At 38.6% G+C, this 21,495-nt stretch overlaps 2 protein-coding genes across 11 annotated transcripts in view; one reads left to right on the top strand and one right to left on the bottom strand.

Annotated features, from left to right (window-relative positions):
• Positions 1-21,495, top strand: part of RALGPS2 (Ral GEF with PH domain and SH3 binding motif 2) — a 115,892-nt gene that overhangs the window by 56,705 nt on the left and 37,692 nt on the right. The window lies entirely within an intron of this gene.
• On the bottom strand, positions 1,011-20,092 carry ANGPTL1 (angiopoietin like 1). The gene is made up of 5 exons (XM_064427664.1): positions 19,715-20,092; positions 12,387-13,242; positions 6,684-6,877; positions 4,956-5,226; positions 1,011-4,014 (listed from the first exon to the last, which is right to left on the bottom strand). Exons 2-5 carry the CDS (start codon positions 13,210-13,212, stop codon positions 3,827-3,829), a joined length of 1,479 nt encoding a protein of 492 aa, XP_064283734.1. The 5' UTR covers positions 13,213-13,242; positions 19,715-20,092; the 3' UTR covers positions 1,011-3,826.

The following is a 21,495-nucleotide window of genomic DNA, read 5'->3' as shown; positions in this document are numbered from 1 at the left end:
AGTAATATAAGAGTCATTTGGAACAGAAGTGACTTAAATTGCTTGTTTAACTTAAGCTTATCAGTTACAGGTTACAATTTCTAAAAGGAATACTTGTGCTATAAGATTCTGTAAGGGAGTAGTGCTGCTCCTGGTTTAAAACACATAGGAAAGCCTACCTAGAAGTCTGCAGATGGAAGTGGTGATCATGGCATGTGCAGGGCAGGGATTCCTCAGGAACACCATTCCCTCTCATGGTAAAAGGAGGAGTGGGGGCTTCTTCACTCCTGGTGGGGAGAGCCAGCAGCTGCCACACTCCCTCCAAATGCTCTTTGGAAGTGTGGAGCATCAGACTTGCCATACAATTAAATTTTCAGTTGCAAATCCCTTCTAGAGGAACACTGGTCATGGACACCTCTGTTTGGAAGGTCACAGGGAAAGTGAGCATATAAAGGAATTTCAGCTGCAATTTCAAGGATGAATGTTTCACCCTTATGAAGCCAAATATCAGATGTGGGTATAGATTTTTTTTCATGGCCATCTTGGCATTATAAGAAAAAGCTGAAATGCTTTCTTGGTTTTGCCAGTAAGAGTGGAGCCACAGAAGTACAGATTGTTGTCTTATTTCCACAGCTCACCCTCTGTGGACAAGATAATTATGTGCTTCCACATTTAGCTGGGGGGAGGAAATAAAAATGTTTCTCAGCTCCTTGCAGCAATGACTGTGGTGTGATTCCAGAATTCTAGAAATGCAGGTGAGAGCAGCACAACATCAGTATGGACTCACCTACTTAAATGTGAGTGTGGAAAGCTGTGCAACACTAATAAATATGTTCAGCAGCAGGGTGATACACAGTATGGGATATGTCATCAGTGTTGCATCACCCAGACAGCTGCAGCAGACAGAACAAATGGGAGCTGTGTCTGTGATGTTGTATTTCACCTTAGAATAAGACCCTGTTCTCCAAGGGAGTCTCATTCTAGAGTTCTGATCCATTTGAGATTGCACAATGAAACAACTGAGCCGTGTCTTGAGAAGTAAGATTTTTATTTAACTAAGCAGTACTACCTTGTGAGATATTTTTCTTATAGCTGTCTTTGAAGACTGATATCCAGAAAGAGAAAAGCTGAAAACAGGTTATTAAGTTTCATCTGAGGAATATTCAGCTGCTTCAGTGATAGTGCTTGCAATAGATTTTGGACATAGATGTGATAACCGTGTTTCAGGTTTCATATGAGTTGAACTTTCTTGAAGTCTGCCTGGTTAAATTTGGACTGATGGTAGAGGAATGGTGAAGGCTTTATCCTTCTCAGACAGACTGCTTCTGAATGCCCAGGGCAAGAAGCCTGAGGGATGCTACAGGCTTTTTTGAAAATCTTTCAAAAGAAGAGGTGTGAGAGAAAACGTTGAACTTTTAAAGTCATTCACCCTGCTTAGAAAATTCGGCCCAAAAGCTACAAACCAATGGAGTTACAAGCACTTGAAAGTGAATTATTGTACAGAATATGAACCAGCCTGAAGAAGACATGCTATGCTTTCCTTCCTCATAATATTAAATTGGCAACTTAATTAACTCTTTCCTGTCAGAGCACAGCATTTGTACAGTCTGAGGTTTCTGGGTGGATTTTGTAATAATGTTTAATTAACGTTATCCTGCTGCTTTAAATTGGGGAAGGCTCACTTTTTAGATGTCTAATATATAAGATTTAATTAAAAGGCTGAGTGCAAGCTAATTTTACTTTGGGTTTTCTGCAAAGTACACCTTTCACTGAGTTGCACTGAATAAACAAACACTGTTTTTGTAGCAGGCAAGAGATTCATGGGGTAAAATACGCTCTCTGCCAAGGAGAGGAAATCTGCCTGTTGAATGAACTAAAAGCTGTCAGAAGTGATCATTAAAGGAATGTTTTGGATGTTTTTTAAGTTCACCTGAACTGCTCTTCTATCCAGCTATCACAGAGAAAAAAGGACAGGCTATAGAGAGTCAGAATTTTAAGCATTTGCAATAAAAATTGTTTTGCAGGACACTCAGTCAATGAGGTCTGTATGATATTTGTAACAAACAAATATTCCTTATATGAAGAACAATTTCAGAATTGTAATCATAAACATTTGTGCCAGTTAAAATTCTTGGAATTTGGGAATGGAATATGCTGGGACTGATTCTCCACCACTGCCAACCCCAATTAAATATTGGTGGAACTGGTTGGCTTTGATCTCTGACCAAAGATTTAATTACAAGCCTTGCAGCCATACATCATCAATGAAGCTTTATCTCTGCTCCAGAGGGTGTGTTCTGAAAGCAAAATGCCTTTTTTCTCCTCTGAATTACATAGGCTTTGCATAGTAATTGATAGTGACTAATTTAACATAACAATAATACTAGATTATTCTTTTAGCTATTATGGTTTCTTATTTTAAATAGGGACAAAGTTCCTTACAATCCTGAAGGCACCTATGGGTTGCTAAACATGGTGATTACAGTTCAGAACAGCATATTCAGTTTTACATAATATAAAATTAAATTAGGCAACCTGTGTGGCTATGAGTGCAGTTATTAAATAATTTTATATAACAGGAAGAAAGATTCTGGTGCCTAAAGTGAATGTTTGGTTTTACTTGATTTTGGAAATATCTTGTTTTGGATCAGTGTGTGGTAGAGCTTTTGCTAAATGTTGGGAAGCATTTTCTATTTAATTTCTTAAATTACATATTCATTCCAGTGAAAATCTGGTATCTGGAAGCTAAAATTTAGTCTAAACAGTATGAAAAGTTGTATAGGTGTAAGGGAAGGGAAATGCATGTGTCATAAGAGAAGCTCAAGTTTGGGATGTCAGGAAGAACACACTCAGAGCTGATTTCTAAGCTTTGTTTTACTGTGGGAGCAGAAAAATGTGTTGGAAGAAAACTTGTAATATTCACAGACCTCTCTCTCAATGACTTTGTGTGAATGCTTGATCAGCCCTCATCACTCCTGATTGGAGCAGGGAAGTGTCATGTCATTGTTTTCATACCAGGACTTTCAGTTTTGCCATTTAAGTTCAAAGTTTAATTAGAAAGCTTGGAGGTTGAAAGTAAAATCAGTACCAAGTAATTTGATTGTCTCATGTTTATCAAAGATTTCATACAATTAATTTTCTTATGCAAGGAACATTTTGCCAAAATTTTTACAGAAGGTAGGACTTGCAGATCTTAGCAGTGTAGAGTATTCCCTAAGAAATAATGTATAATTTTGTATTTCATGTTAAATGTGCCTCTTCATTTTGAAATAATTATTTGTTGCAAAAATCTTTCTCTGCTGGCAAAGCTAAAATGTCTCCAATTTTTTATGTAGGTTCTTGGAGTAAATATCAAACAGTAATGTGAAGTCATATTTTTCATTGAAAGTAATACCAACATTTTTAAATAAATTGTTAAATAACTAATCAATTTTCACATTAAAGCAAGACAGTGTCATTTCACATATTTACATTTAAGGGTTGAGCTAACCTGAAAAAGCATAAGCTTTTTGAACTGGAAAAGCTTATATCTATATGGTTTCTTTTACCAGTTTTGACTGTTTACATCAAGCATGTTGATCTTCAAAAAAAAAAGATAAATATGCTTTGCAAGCACAAACATCTGCTTTTGTGAATGTGTGTTTAAAAAAAACACTGTCTGTCACAGTAGAGAAGGGTACTAATAAAGGAGAGGGGAACATAACAGGGGAAAGAAGACAGGAAAACTGTAGACCTGCTTTTTGCAGGGGCAGATTGTGCAAAATAATGATTAAAAAGTAATATTTTATTTTTTTCTGGAGCTCAAACACTGAGAATTTTATATGGGAGCACTGTGGGATTTTCCTCCTCAGTCTATAGGTCTGATCATCATCTGAACTGCTTTCAAGGAGTAGGAACCTCCCCGGTACTCAGCCCAAAATATTCCATCCTGGTACTTGCTCCTGTAGTGGCCCCCTCGGTACCAGACCCCGTTGAGGTTGGAGTGGGCACAGGCGTTGTACCACCAGCCTCCCTTGTGGAAGTGAGCACAGTTTCCTGTGGAACAGAAGGACAAATGGAGGTTTGCTAAATGCTTTCATATTGTGGTTTATTCACAGAAACAGCTTGGAAGTATTTCATAGCCTGTTGTGGTCACATCTTGCTGTTCTTTCTAAACTGTGAATTCTGGTGTAACAGCAGCCATTGCTGGAGGGGGGGTTATTGACAGGGTCTTTAATGTGACAGCTGAAAATGAAGGAAGAGAGCTCTTCTCAGCCTGCCAGCACTGCTTGTCCATGAGCTAACACCCAAGGAACTCGGGCTATGTGCTGTTTAGAAATACTCCAGCGGAAGCACCGTGAGTTGATACAGCCCCGAGCAGCACGCGGGGCCACGGCTCCACAAAGAGCTGCTTGTGACTTGTGTTTTTACTGTTACAGGCTTGTCTAAGAGTTTGCAGGATTTGTCCAGCTTTATGGTTATTGACAGCTGAGGAAAGGCAGTTGAAGTATTGCACTCCCCCAAGCTTCCTGTTACTGCAAGGGAAAAACTGGCAGAAATGAGAAAAAGGGAGCTTTAAGGAGTGCAAAAACCAAATGATGGGCCCCTTTCTTAAGTATTGGTACACAGCTAAACCTCTGCACACTTGCAGTTCCTTTCATGCTCTTCAGAGGCTTTAGTTCCAGGTGATTCTGTGGCAGCAGCACTACTCAGACATCACCTGGACAGGAACTCTTATTGCAAGTGATGAGCTAAACAGAAAATTGCTGCAGAATGCTGTCAGTGAGGGTGATAGATTTTGAATTTCTGACAGGTGTAGGGGCTCAAAGGGGGCCACACCAATGTACTTTTTGTCATCATTGATTCAAAGCATCTTCCAGTAGTGTTATTTTATAACAATTAACACACTTTTTTTGTCCTATGCTGTATTTTTTGAGGTGGTGTCACTGGTGGAACACACTTTACTCACTTTTCACAGCCAACACTGCTTTGCTTACCTGAATACACGTCCCTGTCCCTGTCCAGTGTTGTGAATTGCTTCCCATTGTGCCATATCATGGAGTCTCCGGCGTTGCCCTGGTACGTGCCCAGGCGCAGGCGGTAGAATTCGCTCTCGGGCTCCAGGCGGAAGCTGCTGTACTCTGCGTACACCTTCTTGTTGCTCCAGTCCTCCAGCTCAATCAAGAGTCTGTAATTATCCTGATTGGTGAGCATGTAGATGTTTTCCAGTCCCAGCCAGTACTCTCCATCGATGTTCCCAAATCCTTTCTGTGCAGAAGAAGATCGGAAGGTGCTGTTAGCTTAGTTCTCAGTGTTTGTGAAAGCATTCATCAGCAGGACTGTGATAAACCAGGGGAACTTGGTACTGAGAGCCTCTAAACTTCTGAATGACTTCAACCCATGCATTTCAGTGCTTTATTTTGCTGCACTGGGACTGCTAAGCTGCATGAGGTGCTGCCAGCACCAGTAATGGTGGCAAAATATCTCTGTTCTTGCTGTTCTCCTCTTTTTAAGGTAAAGAGAGGGAGAATAGGGAAACTGAAACAATATTTCTTGACAAAGCTAAGGGGGTTTGTAATAATGGGTGAATAATGGAATTTTAGGTTGTAATTGCAGGTTGAAAAAGGTATTTGTGGATCAACAGTATCAGGGTTCAAGGCAAATAACTTCTTGTTGCTTCTGCATTGCAACTGGTGTTGTTTTTTACTGTGAATTTAATTACACTACTGCTCTGTGTTCTTTACAGGATTTATTAGAAATGAAATATAAAGACATCTCTTCTTTCAAATCACAGACTACCAGTACAGTAGCTGTGAAGTGATATTTCCTACCTGCTGTCTGCTTTCCCCAAGTAAACCAGTGTTGTTAGTGTTTGGTGTTGCATTAGTTTCAGAATGTTTCTGATTGCTTTATAAGGCACTCCATAACTGTGTTAAAACATTTTATAACATTTAACAACTCCAAAACCAACCATGGACTGCTCTGAGAAGTAGAGACTTCACATAATTATTGTTTGATTATTGAATAATTGTTTTAGCTATTATTGATTTGGGGATTAATATTTGAATCACAATATTCCAAGAATGCAAGAAGCAAAAATCCTCATGTTAATTTGTGTCCTATATGTAATTATTATTATTAATATAATACACCAACAAAATCATTTTCACATATCCCGTTTGGCATGTAATTCCTCCAGAGCAGCATCCTCTTGTCATCCTAAACATTCTGCCTGCTAGTGCACAATATCACAACAACACACAGCAATGTGTTTCCTTTCACCAGCCTGACATCTTTAGGTTTCTAACCTAAATTAATGGATGGAAATTGCTTCCTTTAATTCATTATTAGAACTATTTTAAGTTGAGCCCTCAATCCAGCAAATCTTAAATGAATCATTTCACTGGCTGAGTTTGCTTATTCATGAGGGAGACAAATGAAGCTTTACAAGTACTCACTGTAGTTCTCAGTGTGTTAATAAAAATCATGTGTTCAGTTAGAACTTTGTAATAAATGACTTCCCAGGCACTGTCTAGAATAACGTGTCTCCCAGTTGTGTTGTGCATTACAAACCCAGGCTGTCTCAGCCAGGTTGGTTCATACAAAGTTAACTGTGCACCGAGGGAAATGGGACATTCTCACTCAAATATGTTTGACTCTAGAGGATGATCACTCTTTTCAATTATCTTTCTTTTCTCACTGATTTTCTGCATTCTAGAATTTACCTTGTAACTGTCCCAGTTCCTGAAAAAGTTGACAGATCCATCTGTCCTCTTCTGGATAACTGCCCATCCTCCAGGGTCCAGGCTGTTCTCACACCAGAGTTGCATTGGCTCATTGCTGTTTTTGGGTTTGATCATGTAAATCCCACTGTTGGCATGCCCAGCATCCCTGGCTTGTTGGCAGTCTTTGAATGGACCTTTTGGAAAACAAATACTGTAAGCCTTCAAGATTGGCTGTGCAGTGCCCATTGTTCAGGAATATTTTGTAATGGAAAGTCAGTAATTCAATTAAGGTATAAACCTACCATGGAAAACAGTGCAAAAAGTTACCGTCTGAGATTAATTCTATATATAAATAAACATGTCAATATCCTCTCTCTATGTATTTTGGAACAAAAATTTCATTTTGATAAATAAATAATGGACTTCGGTTACCAGCACCTGATTATTTTGTCTGCTGTGGCAAAGATTTATACTCTGGCTCTTGATACTGAAGAACATTATGATTTTTTTTCATTAATTATTTTCTTCTCTTTTGCAAAAGGCAGACATCAATTTCCTTCATTTTCTGGTGCACCAGTCTGAAACTGGTGGAAGTAAAAACCAAAACAAACCCAGGATACCAAACCAAGCCCACCTATTTCTGAATAGATCAGTAGTTTGAGAGCTGCTCTAAGAAATACCTACTGCCAGAGTCTACAGAAATGGAATTTAGTCAGAGAGGATTCTTATGCTGTGTAGTTTTCTGCTTTATGTACTTAGGCAGTTTGAGATTAGGCTGTTAACTGTGGATGGGACTCTTCTTAAGTTTCCTGTGTCATCCTGGTGATGCGTGTAGATGGATACTGATGAAGGAAATAAACAATGGAGAAGGATTTTTGAGCAGCTAAAAGGATTCATGTATTTGTTCTCAGGGCTGTGGTTGCACAAAATTACTGTTGCTGTTGTAAGTGCTGCTTGAAAGCTCTGTTTTAGTCCACGTGAACAGTGATTTTACAAATAATACTTAGAGAAGACCATCTGGTAATTCTCTGAGAAGGATGCAGCTTATGTGTCTCTGAAAACCTGGCCTAGCTTGCCTTTCAATTTCTGGTAATTTTTTTATTTTCTGCTTTTTAGAAAAAAATTTGTTTGTGTGTCATTACTTCAGTTGGTTTAGAGAAACTGGTAATTTACTAATGAAAAGCAAAGTGTGTTCTGATGACTAGTTAGTGGTGGATGCCCTAAATGTATTTGAAAACTCAGCAGATCTGAAAATAAATTAGCTGCAGCTTTCCTTTCCTTCTAGAGGGTTTATTTTCTCAAATCTTCTTGGAAATTCAGAGGACCCATCAGTCACAGAAACAGCTCATGTGCAAAACAGCATAGAAGAAATTTGTTGAGGTTATTCTTTAATCAAAAGTAGAGGCTGAGGGAAAGGGACTAAACTACAGATTAAGCTTGTGTGACAAAAGCAAGCTGAAAATTGCACTTCTCTTAGATTTTCAGGTAGTAGCTGTCAGTTGGACAAGTATGTAATTAGCAAGAAATCTGTAAAGCATAATTAGAGTGCATGAAGCTTGTGTGTCTAGTGAGGAGTACTCAGAGGTTGTGGCTGTGACAGGAATGTCACAGGCACTGAGCCATTGCCGTAAGCATTGCTGCACTGTCAGGATTGGGATGGCTTTGTCATTCTTCCAGAGCAAGCAGTGGCACCTCAGGAAATAAATCCTGTACCTTTGATATACAAGTGCTTTTTCCCCTCTTGTTCACAATTTAAATTCCCAGAGTTTTTCCAGGGGATAGATAATTTCCTGGACTAAGCTGGGTCTCATTCCCCTTCCTTGATCTCTCTGCAGTAAATTTGGGTGCTCTATAACTGAACAGGGATGTTGTTCCAGAAGTATTTTTGTAAAACAATTATTGCTTTATGAAAAGTATAAACAAATAAACCTTATATTTTGTAATGTTAATTGAATTAACAATGGCTTAATTAGATCTGCTGTTATCTGGGTGTTATCCCACATGATATTGTTGGAGGAGGACTTGAGCATTTGGTTTTTTCCATGAGAGACCCAAGCAGATGTTTGGGGTAATTTTAAGTCATTTTTAAGGCAGACAGAATTGTACCTGTGTGTTTATGTGGTACTTGGATCACTTCTGGAGTTCAGCTGGCTTTAAGGTCACAGGATACAACTTGTCTGCTTTGATGCTCAGCTTTGTCTGCATTTATTAACATTAATTAATGTTGTGGTAGAGGAAAGAGACTTCTACTCTGAATGTAAGGAAATCCAACATATCCCATAATTTTTGGTGTATACTCTTGAATCTTTTTACTGAAGTAATTTCTTTGTTAGGTATAATTATTTCATGTTCACGTTATAAGAACTGATCTTGTTCAGTGGAAATACTGAGGTTTGTGAAAGTGAGAGATTCTCCACAGTGCTGGTGTGGGTGGAGGTCTGATTGATGGAAAAAGGATGATTTTCACTTTAAAATCTTACAGGTTTTGTAGTTTATCTAAGGACTAAGTATCTCATGCACATCTTTTGCAACAGTCTGCGTACATTAGTCACTGAGACAGTGATAAGTCAGAAATACTCTGAGAAGATGATCTGTTAAATATTTCACTTCCAAAATTGTGCCTTAGATGTATGATTTAGTGCAGATCATATTCTGTGCTAAATTAAATGAAGTAGGGAAGGAGAGAGATTAAATATTTTAAGTTGAAAGCTTGATAACTTGATGGCTGAATCCCATTTTGAGATGCCAAATGTTATCTTGAGCAGATGATACAGAACTTGTGCTTGTGTAAGCTTCATAGAGAGGATTTTGGGGGCATTAGTAGAGGAAAAGTCCAAAATAAAATTGGACATATATTAAAAAAAAGAAGCTGTATTGTTAACCAACAGGTATTAGAAATTATTATATGGGGCAGTGTCTAATGTTCAAGTACTTAACTAACTTGAAACTACTTTTTGCAAAAATAGTAACACTAATTCTGGGGATCAGTGGTTATTATTCCAAATATTAAGGTAATTGTGACAACTAAAATTCACAGGTATGTCCAGATCCAGGCTCATAATCCTGTCTGTGACCACATTAACCTTCCTCAACTTTTAGAGCAATTTTTGTACAAAATAACCACCATACTCAGAAAACAGAACTTCATCCTTTTGTTCCCCATGTATTTTGCATTTTACTCTCCACTCACAACATTCAGATGCACATTGACCTTTCTGACCCATCTGCTGCATGCTGGTATTTGTGAGGAGGTGCAGGTGTTTATTCTGACATTAGTCTTTAACTGGCCTATTTCTAATTAGGACTGTTGGGTTTTCATTGGTCCTTTTTGACATCTTTATATATTATTAAAAATCTTTTATCTTTTAACTACTAAGATGTTTCTTCTATGACGTAGTTTTGATTCTGTGCACCATGAAATCTGTTTACCTTCATTTTAAAAATCAGGGGTAGTAACTGGGCATTGTGTTGGAATATCCAAATTTTGGTTGTGATAACTGATGCTCTACCAGCTGTAGCAGTTCTCAACCCTCCCTTCCCCAAGCACTGCAAGAAACTTAAACTTCCAGCTGAAGAATCTAGTATTAAAGGAAGGTGAATAAAGAATACAATAAGCTTCCTAAAATTTCTTTGTGTTCTCTTCCAAAAATGGATTCAAACTGTGAACTTGTAGGGGTGGAGGGGTCAGTGAACACCAGGGTAGATAATTCAGAGGATAATACTTAATGCTATTGCCTAGTTTTGTACATGCAGCAGGCATGTATTGAGAAAAAGATGTGTTAAGAGCAGAACCTGGAAGGGAGGGTTTGCTGGGAAGCAGGAAGTCATGGCTTTTTTTAGAATTATACTTGTGCTGTCTGACCAGACATCAACGCAGCGCTTTGATATGAACTGTTTCCTTTCTGTCATGATGTGCCACTGAAATTCACATGACATCTGGCATTTTCCTTGGGTTCATGCCTGAATTTTCTGCAGACCTTGAATAAAAATAGTTGTTCTTTACATCAGCAGCCGGTTGGGTGTATTGCTGCAGAACAGTCACAAATAAATGTTTGGCTTCATCTTAGGAACCAAGTTCAACTTTCAGCTGTGACTGAAGGCAATTTGAAAGAAATTAAAACAAAACATCCACCTAAACCCAAAACCCCCCACCAAAGCCTTTTGCTGTGCTAACAGAAGCCAAGAGCAAGCACTCAAAGGGATGTCTGAGAAAAACTTGTTTTGCTGAATTCTTGATTTTTTTTTAAATAGCGATTCTGTCAAAATTTAAAAAAAGTGAGAAACATGATAGAGTTCAGGGCAGCTCAGAGGTAGTTAATTGTCTTGTCACTAATTTTGATTCCTAGTGATACATGAATTTGTCTAATCACCTAAAGAGTGTAATATGATGGGATACAGTCTCTTGAATGTATTTTCATAATATTTATGGTTTTAGTTTAACTTGCTATCCCCTACTGACAACAGGTTACTGGGAATGTAGTTACTGATTTTAAATTTTCAGAGCTGAGTGCCTCTAATTAGATCCAGCCTCAATTCAGTTATCCTTTCAAACTCACCACTCTTGAATATTTCAGCTAAATACTTAGAGACTCGTTGCATGACTGTTGGTGGATTAGATGTTCATTTTAAAGCAGGTCAGAATAGAAGGATGAAAATTCTTCTAGTAGAATTTTCTTCTGACAAATGTTAAGTATAAAGGACAAAAACTTGAAATTATTTAATTTATGATTAATTATTCCACTTATTCACTCGTTCCTGCTTACTGTAACATGTTGCTAGCAGGCATCATCAAAGAAATGGGTAAATATTAGAAAGTTTATGCTAATACTGAATTTTCATGTTTTTGTAACTAAAATCTAGCTCAGAGAGAAACCCCAACACTTTGTGACTTGAAGGTGAGCATTGCTCAGATTGAATTTCTGAGTATCAGCCATTTCACCAAATTAATCTTGGGGAGATTTAGGCCATTTGGCAAACTAAAGCTTTCCCTGGGAGGTGGAAGGGGGAGAGAAAATCAGGAGCCAGAGTGAGCTGTACCAGCACTTTAAATTCTTCCTTCTGTTTCTATGGTCAGGTGTTGGAACCCTGGTTACTGAGATTTTAGACTTTGTGTGCTGACAGGCTCTGACCCCCAAGAGAACACTGCATTTGACCTGAGGCTGTGGAGAAGGCTTCCAAAATTGAATGGTAGAACTGGGATTGTGGGTGTGGAGTTTGAATAGAAGTAATATCACATGGTGGAAAACCTAGAGTTTAAGGGTTTAGAATATAGTAATATCTGTAAAGCAAGATAGGGGTTTTAGGGCCATGGCTGGTCCTTCTTCTTCACCTTCCTCTCCAGGGGTTTGGGTGGTTTTGTGTAATTGGATAAATTAGTCCACATTGTGGGGCACAGGTGGTTGGTTATTGGGTTAAAAGTAAAGATAATTTAGGTGTCACTTCTTAATTGGACAGTTTATCCTTAAAAAGCCTTGTAGAGAGAGAGATACTGCTCTATTTTTAGTTTGTTGGAGTGAAGTGCTGTAGAACTCACTTAATAATATAATACAGATAAGAACTAATAAACACGAGTCCGAACAAAAAATACCATCTCACGCTTTTAATCCTGACCCTGGCAAAAGAGAAGCAAAGATTCAGCAGTCGGGACAGTTTCCTCAGAGGTGGAGAGATCTCAGGTTAGATAAACAGTGATAGGTAACTCACCCTCGTTAATCAGAGCCAGAGGAGGCACTCTGAAAGGACTCTTTGTGGGAGAGGTGGCGGGGTCGGGCGGTGGCCGTACGTCTCTGTCCCGAGGGTAGCCCGGGTCTCGCTGGATCTCGTTGCCCCCCAGCAGGACAGGAGTGTAGGGCTGGCTGTTGGGGATGTGCTGGGGCACCACCTGCACGAGGGGCGGGGACCCGTGCGGGTCCTGGCGCGAGAAGATCCTCAGGCACTGCTCCTCCAGCAGCGAGATAGTCACAGACTGGTTGTTTACCAGGTCGGTTAGCGCCGCGTATTTCACTTCCAGCTCCTTGTATTTTGTTGCCATCTTCAGCATTTCTGTTGTAACATTAAGGACTTTGTTTTCCAGCTGGGAAAGCTCGAGCGAGTTGTCGCGCTTGCGAATGATCTCGTGCAGGAGTTGCATGTACAGTTGGGTCACACGAGAGTTCATATTCCGACTTTCTTTCCTCAGTAATTTCACTTCGTTCACGATGTTTCCGTCCACATCCACCACCAGCTGCAAAATGTCGATCTCCCGCTTCTGCTTGGACAGCACATCCTTCAGGTTCTCGATGTCCATCCTGGTGACTTCATCTTTCCTGTTCCCAGTGCCCGGGTCGTTCGTGTTCACGCAGATTGGCCCTGTGATTTTTTGTTCTGGGACCAGGAAGGTGTAACCACATTTCTTGCCTTCCTCTCCCCCATCTGCTGAGCGAGGCTGCCTCTGCTGGGGCGCCTTCCTCGGCGTGGATTGTTCTGTACAGCGCCCGATAGACAGCAGCAGGAACAGCAGGACACCCAAAGTCCACTTCAGTATCTTCATTGTAAAGCAGCTGTGACAACTGTCAGGAGCCTGTTGAACAGATAAAAGATAAAGTCATTAAAAAGAGCCTGAAAGCTCTAAACCAAAGCTCCTGGACTTTCAAACTGCCTGAACTGATGGGTTTGCCTTGCTTGTGTGTATGTACCCAAGCCTTTGGAATCTCTGCCTGGGAGTTAGATTCCATTAGATTGGCTGGCTGTTTTGAGGAGGAAACACTATAATTTAGGTACAGGATTTAGTAAAGGAGTTGTTGCAATGGGTAAGTTTTCAGAAACGTTGTGCTTAGATCCTGTGTTACACTCCATTATCAGATTGCTCAGATTTGTGCTCATTGCAATTACCTGTATGAGGTTATGGAACATGGAGCACTTGCAAAATACCTTCATGGAAGGGAAGGAGGGAGATTAAATTTATATAAATGTTGGAATTTGCATTATATAAGCTTTTCTGCTCCTCCTTTAGCTTTATATATAGATATAGATGTATAATTTGTTAAATTCTATATACATATTGATTCATATATACACCCATTTTTCAAGTTTATGTATACACAGTTTTAGTAGACCTGAAAAACGGATCTTTAAGACTATTTTTGGACATGAGTTTTAGGCAGGAGAAGGCAGAAGATTAGGTATTGTTACAAACATCAAAAATTACTTATTTGAGTGACTTTGAATTTGTAAGGAAAGCTTAGAACACAGTTTGCTCTGCCTATGTGTTCCTATTTAGTTGCCTTGAGATGAACATTTAGAATTGTCACACTATTTTTGTATCTTTGAGAACATCTTTATCCAAATAATGCTGAAGTATCAAGTATGTTGTCATTATAAATACCATATTGAAGTGTTTCATTCCTCTTTTAAAGAAAACTAGGAATTTCTTTTAACTCTAAAGAGTTAAAGTGCAGTGATAAAGATCTGGGAATGTTTTTTGAGACCTGGTTTTTAGCTTCAAATATTTAAGATGATAAACAAAGGTAGCACTTAAATAAGGGGAAAAAACTTTCATTTTTTATGGTTTGTTTGCTTTGTGAAGCAGATCACTCTTCTTATCTCAGCTGTTGATCTGGCTTTCCTTTCCAGCCTCCTTTTGCCAGCCTTTGGATAGACTTTCTGCAGTGGCCTTTGGATAATTACAAAGAGTAATACAGTAAGAGCAGGCGAAGTTAATGATCCTTCTGTTTCTGCTAGGTCCAAATTGAAGTGCATTTGGCAGTCCTGACACAGTGATCCCAAAGGAGAAGCAGAGCTCTGCTGCTTCCTTTACATTCACATTACAAATGATAAGGTGACTTTTGGGTCAGGTCCCTTTTCCCGTTTCTGTTACTGGCTTTAATATTATTGTAACAAATGCTGTCTGCTCAGCCTCAGGAAACCTGTCAGGTCTTTGGTTTTTGGCTTCACTAAGAGCAGTGGTTACAAGCTTCAAACCATGATGTACATGCAATCAGGAGTTAGAGGTAGGAATTCTGCTTAAATGTTTGATAACTTTTTGTTTGTCTGATGGTTGTATCCCTTCTGGAAGGGAAAGAAAACACATTTAACACATACTAAAAATCCTTTCTTACCCTGCGTAAATGGAGGGAGCACCATGAGTTTGAGAAGTTTATTTTAAAATACTTATCTTAGTTTGCAGTAATAGGTATTTTTATGTCTACTATCAAAAACAAAACTTAATAATTTTGTTAGTATTTTTCTGCTGAAACTGTAGCTTCTGTTTAAAGGAAAAAGTATCACTTTTCTCCAGAGCTGGTTGTGTGTTTTTCTTTGGTAATTTCAGACATTTAAAATACTAATCACTTGGACAGTGCTCAGATTTGGTAGTTCATTAGGTGAAATGTTCACATGCATCATGGGAAGCACATGGGAAACTGCTCTGTGTGTGGTTCATAATTTGACAAAGATGAGCTGAATTAATTGTCTGAAGTTTAAAACCTCTTTGCATCTCCTAACTCATTTTTTGATACTTTTGCATTTACCATTTGCAGATTGAGAGAAAGGGACTTTGTGGCATATGGCTGAGGATGAAGCCATAGTACAAGTCCAGTATTCTGCTGTTTTCACAGGGTGTAATAGGTACTTCATAGTCCAAGAAAGTGAATAACATTTTAGTTCTTGGGAACTTTTAAAGACCCTACAGAATTACTGAAATGATGAATGGCTGGGGATTTTTCCCCACAGCAGCACATTTTCCCCTTGAAATACATAGAACTTAAATTACTCTTTCAAAACAAATCACTTTGCAACACAGTCCACATTCTAGCCATGTACTCTGCTGCAGTCTGCTTTCTGCATTTCTTTTAATATTAAATGTGTTCATTTTGAACTTTTACCCTTATGTATTAAAGTTTCAAGCTCTGTGTCTATACATGTGCTGTCAGACCATTAAATGAGTTAAAGGGTCTAATATAGCGTAGCCAAATCCAGCAGCTGCATAAGATTATACCCTAGAATTTGGAATTCAGAAATATCTTGTCGTAAACTGAGACACTCAGATAAGCAGGGATGAGTTGCTTCTGAGAATCTACCTGGTAGGGAATGTATGTGCTTCCATGGAAATGCTAATGTTGAAAAAATTAAATGTTTTAAAATTATGTTTGTCAAGTTTGAGCAGCTTAATGCCTAACTTGTTATACAATAATAGGTTTTGAGCAAGATATTTACCTGGAGTTTTAATCAGCTTAGAGGGAAATGAAAATACTGTTTCAGAAATTTCCTGATGTTCTGGGCAAGCAGCTTAAAAAAATAGGAGCTGTTTATCCAAAGTATGATAGCCTAATATGTAAGACCTAAATGACAAATTAAAATTAGAGTTGGGAAATAGTTTTAGGGTTTTTAGATCAGACACATTTTGTGTGCTGGATTCCCCGGTCTAGGTGTTTAGGTAGGGGCAGAACTGTTAGGGGACAGCTGAGGCTCAGGGATCAGCTCAGCAGAGGTGTCTCCAACCCTCCCTGCAGGTTTGGAGTCACCTCTGCTGAGTGGGGCTGCTGGAGCAGACCTTGGAAATGCAGCAAGTACCTTGTGGTTACAGATACCATTGCTTTGAAATACGTTATTTAACTCTTTATAAAGTATCATGGATTTTAGGTTTGAATAAACTGTCATTTCAGCTGGTTCTGTCGTGTTTCTGTGCCACCCAGTTTTGGGCCTCAGATTGCTGTAGAAGTTTCATTATGTATGTTCTGGGCTGCTGATGTTTTATAGCTTCTGCAGAAGAAAATGTGCAGTTATTCACAGCAACACAAGCTTCTTCATCAGCTTGTCAGAAACACTCAGAGCTGTAGACAGGGCTTCAATACTATTTTATATTTAATGCCATTTCTTCTGATTTCTTTCTTTTTCCAGAGTGATCCCTGTGCAAAAAAAAAACCCCAGCTTGGTTTCAAAATTAGTTTTTGATTTATTACTTTTAAAAGTGCTTAAAGGTACAAAATTCCAATTTAAAAGAGTAAAACAAGCTAGTAACTACTATTTTAAACTGCTGTAAGACAGATTGTGTTACTCCCCCCCCCCCCCAGAAATATTGTTATCACAAGTACAGAGTTGCATGGATCAGGATGTGGGGAAGCTGGGGGTATATATTTGGCATTTTTAGTTTTCTGCACAACAAACTATTTGTTCTTCGTTGTACTGCTGTGACTCATGTTCAGCAGGATGTAAAATTTGGAAACCCACAACACAAATTGGAATCTGTTCTTCCAGAGCTGACAAAGGCTCGTTCTCCCTGGGCAGTGTAGGGTGATATTGGTGAATGTAACAAAGCTGTTGCAGGTAAATGGGAATATAGGATTCCTTTTGTATGGAAAATGCAGTATCAGTGCTTATCTTTATTCCCAGTATTTATTAAGAGAATATGGTCAAGTGATAAATGCCAGCAGTGCCCTCTTACATGTAACAGGAAGAGAAACAGACTGGGTTCTTTAAGAAAGTAAATTACAGTCCTGAGACTAAAGATGCTCTGCCCATGATACCAGCTAATCAGGGAGCTCAGTTATTGATGTTACACAGACTTCATTTTCTGTTGAGCTTTGCCTTAGCAGCTGAAATCAATAAACCCAGCTGTGTTCCCCTATGTCTGCACAGGCTAAGTGAGGATTTTTGTTGATTTTTTTAGCTTAAAACTGGGTCCATTAGAAGTAATACTAAGGTGGGGAAAAGCCTCTTCCTATAGGGGAAATGTTCCCATGGATTTCAGTATATCTCTGTATTTAAGTGAGTTCCTTCTCCCTATATAAACAAGTGCTTTTCCGGCAAGTCCCTCTTCCTCTGCTGAAATAACAGGATTACTTTCAATTGTATTGACTGGGATCCAGAAATAATATGTTCTTGGGTTTTGTTCATCAGATATGTGATGTATTGAGTCACAGAATTCTGCTTCAGAGATTGATGGCAATCTGATTCCTTTTAGGAAAGGCAATCTAAAAATCTTCAGGGGGTTTTGAGGTTGTCATTGAAAACGTGCCACTTCTAAAAATGATAACTTCTTAGAAATTCTTCACAGAAGAGATTTGTTAATTTTGTCATAGTAGATATTCTGAAAGCACAGTGAAATTTCATGGCATTTCCAGACCTTTTGGTGAAGTTTTTTTTAGCATGGGGGTTCTTTTGCATTTGTTGGCAGCCACTGTGTGTGTTTGCACTGTTTGAACAGGCAGGTACAATGCAGTGGTGCATCTTGTGTTTGGAAATGTGATTTTGTGGCTCCAGAGTTCTGCTTAGAACAGATACTGAAAATATTAAGCATCCAGTTATGCTTGCTATAGGAAATTGTACTTCATTCATTGGTGCATAAATTTTAAAGACCAAACCAATAGGGCACGTTACAAAAAACAAAGCCCAATAAAACACTAATTAAAACCCAACAGAGCCATGTAGTTACTGCTAAAGTTTAAAGGTTCAGAATTTCCATTCTTTTTTAGTAAGTTCCTTTAAAACTTCAAATAGTGTATTTTTTTCACTGTACTTCAGATCATTCTTTTGGCATCAGCACAATATTAGTATTGCATTATTTGTTTTAAAACAAACATTCAAAATTTGAACTCTAAAGTTGGAAGGCAGCAAAGGAGAGAGAGTTAAAACCTTGTATAGAGCCAGTTTATTGCTTTAAAATTATTGACTCAGCTGTTTTCATTTGTGGAAGGTTTAGGAATTGTTCTAAGCAGCGTAAATCAAGCCCTTGGCTGATGATGAATGAATGGAGCCTGGTGTCCAAAGCACATTATGTGCTTCAAAGGGGGGTTGTGTTGTTGTTTAGATTATTCTCCTCCTTATGTAAATCAGCACAAAAGGATAGTAAGGAAAAGGGCTCAAGAACTTGGAAAGGATCCGTCTTTCTTGTTTATCAAGGCTGCTTCAGACGTTTTTCCTCTGGTAGCTACTAAATCTTAATTAAGTTTGTCTGCTGTAACACTTTGTGTCTCCTTTTAGCATCAGCCCTTTCATTCTCTCTTGCCGTGTCAGGCAGCTCTGAGTTTGTAAATGCAAATACATCACCGAAGTTCATTTGCATTGTTCTGGATTATTTACTGTATTTTCATTTCCAAGTCAGCATGAAGAAAGTTTTCTACACTTGTCCTATGTATAAGCAAGTATTTTTTGGTTTTCATCTGTACTTTTGTCTTCTGTTTGTAAACAACTTTCTTGTTTTAATCATCGATTAGCAGCAGCATTCTTCTCCCTTTCCTCCACTAGTGAACTGTAGCAAACCCCTCAATTTTCCACTTAATGTAGTGTTGCTTTGTACACTGCATTTCATGTTTATGAAATGGATCTTTATTTAGAAACAAACTGCAGTTCAATTGAGGTACAAATAAGGAAGGTATTGGTGCCTGTTGCAGCAACATCTTTGGATTTTCAGCTGCACAATTGATTGTGCTGCAAACTCGATTATGTTCTGAATCAGTCTGTGACTCTGGTTGTCTCTAGGACTCAGGCAACTTCAGCTCCTCAGAAGTACCATAAATAAAAACATACTTGAAACGATATACAATGATTGCTACTTACAGATGTGCATTGATTTGCTTGGGACTTTTCACAGTGGTTTTATTGAGGTATCCATTTTCTAGTTCTAGTAATGCTAGGTCTATGCTCTGGTGTTGGGTGAAATCCAGCTGCCCTGAAATCGATAGGATTTTTGGCTTCTGCCTTCTGGTAGGATCAGAATTTCACATGAGTATGTTCACAGTACCCAAATTACATGCTTAGCAAAGAATCTGGTAGTGCTAATTTTCTGTAACTGTAGATAACAATACAGCTAAACAACCGAAACTTGTTCATCCCTACAACTGGAACAAGTTAGTCTGTGCTCTTATGCAGTGCCTTTTTTAATTCTTTCCAAAGTCTACCAAATGCCACAAAAATGAGTCTTAATGTTAGTTGTCAAATGTTTCTCGGGCTGAGAGGGATTTGTTTCTTCACAATTGTATGTTGAGGGAGATGCATGTAGCATTCAGAAATAGCTCAAAATTAAATTTGTAAGTAAGAATAACTTTAAAACTTACCAAGAAATAAAGTCTTCCAGCTGGTTTGCTTCTGTGGCAGATGGAAAATCCAGAGGCCAAATTGCTTTTGCTTCCTATATTACCCGATGGTGTGGAGTGTTAATCTGCAGCTGGAGCTGAAAACTGCTTTTGTCTTTCTCTGTTAGATCCAAGCTGTATTGAGGAATTGGGTTTCTCCATACGATAACCAAGCTAACTAATCAGTTTAAAAAAAAAAAGAAAAAAAAGTAATGCTCCAGTATGCGTTATTCCAGGAGAGAGAGAGAGATGTTTTTTGAAACTGCAGTGTTTAATTCTCACATGCAGAAGTGCTCTAACCAGCCACAGCTGACCCAGATTCCATATACATCACTTTTGGACAGTGTTTTTTTAAACAAACACACACTCGGCTCAGCCGTTCAGCCCACCTATGATGTCACCGCGAGCACTCGGAGAGCAGAAGAAACTCCTCCTTCGGATTTCCTATCCATACCCTCCAGAAAAGGAGGGGGTAGGGAGGCTGAGAAGTTAGGAACAAGGAAAGATTGTTTGCCAGTAGAAGGGAGGTACCATATGGCAACGGACTGTGCAAGAGTTCAGCAGGCAATTACAAATCAAACATTTTTACTATGCTGCCTAAAGATGCCTTTCAAGTTATTACAGTACTGGGCTTCATTTAGAAGAAAGATTCTTTCAGGCTGATAAAACTCGATTTGTGTTGCTGGGAATAAAAGGGGCAGCCTGGCTGGATACAACAGGAAAAATGAAGCATTTGTAGTCTAGAAGAATGTTCAACAGAATGTCACGTTCAATTCTTGACGTTCACTTAATAAGAAACAGTTCCAGTTGTTAAAGGCATGAATTCTCCAATACATGTGGAAAACGTTAAAACTCTGTGTGTGATGGTTTTGGGTAGGTATCAGAATATTTGATAACATCTGACTGGTGTTAGAAGTAGCAAAAGCCACAGAGATTATGCTCTACAAGAAATACAGGACCTGGGATTGGTGCTGCCCATGCTCAGCCAGCATGTGAGTGCAGTCAGTTTACTGCCATTGATCTTTCTGGTTTCTTCACAAAGGCTGTGTGAATTACATTTGAAAGAGAATTTCCCTTGTATGCTTTCAAAATTATTTTAGATTTCATAGAAATGCATCCAATAGGTTTAGAGAGCTGCTCTTTACAGAAGACTTGTTTTTGATTTAGATAAAATAAGAGATCAGTACTAGTCATTCAGAGGTAATTCTACAAATATGGTGGTTTATAAAATCCTGCATAATAGTGCAGGTGCCTGTTACAGGGAATTTCCTTAAATATAGTTAATAAGTATGATTTACTTCCTTCTGTGGAAGATTGAGTGGGTTTGGGATTTTTAAGGCTTGTTAGGGTATGGGTTAGTAAATTGAGATTCAGGACAGCTTATGCACTTCAGTTAGCGTAGCAATTAAATGCCACTACCTGATGTTTCTGATTATCCTTTCTGTTTTTTAGCAAACTGTTTCTAACAGAACAGAAAATTGAGAGATTTAGTAGTATATCAGGTCATGTATAATACTGTTTTATTCACTTTTTTATATGTCACCTTTCAACCACAAGTATTTTAATTTGTTTCTGTGTGTGCGCACACACGTGTGTGTATGTGTGTGTGTTGGTTTTGGAGGGATGCCCAGAGTTTCCCAGCTCACATTTGAGGACTGTACTGGTTAGGTGCTATACAAACACAACTGCTGTTCTTGTGAGGTTGTATTAATAGTCTTCCACCTGTAAAGCCAAAGTCCTTGTTATGATTTTGGTTGTACAAG

Source organism: Passer domesticus, chromosome 7, assembly GCF_036417665.1.
Source record: "Passer domesticus isolate bPasDom1 chromosome 7, bPasDom1.hap1, whole genome shotgun sequence".
Lineage (NCBI taxonomy): Eukaryota > Metazoa > Chordata > Aves > Passeriformes > Passeridae > Passer > Passer domesticus.
The sequence above is the reverse complement of the archived record's forward strand: the minus strand, read 5'-3'. Positions and strand labels throughout refer to the sequence as shown.

Excerpts from the sequence above, each read along its gene's own strand:
- ANGPTL1 (XM_064427664.1), bottom strand. The coding sequence starts at position 13,212 with ATGAAGATACTGAAGTGGACTTTGGGTGTCCTGCTGTTCCTGCTGCTG. Across the intron at positions 6,878-12,386 it reads TCTGGCTCTGATTAACGAGG|GTCCATTCAAAGACTGCCAA; the intron begins GTGAGTTACCTA and ends GTTTTCCAAAAG. Across the intron at positions 4,015-4,955 it reads GGACAGGGACGTGTATTCAG|GAAACTGTGCTCACTTCCAC; the intron begins GTAAGCAAAGCA and ends TCTGTTCCACAG.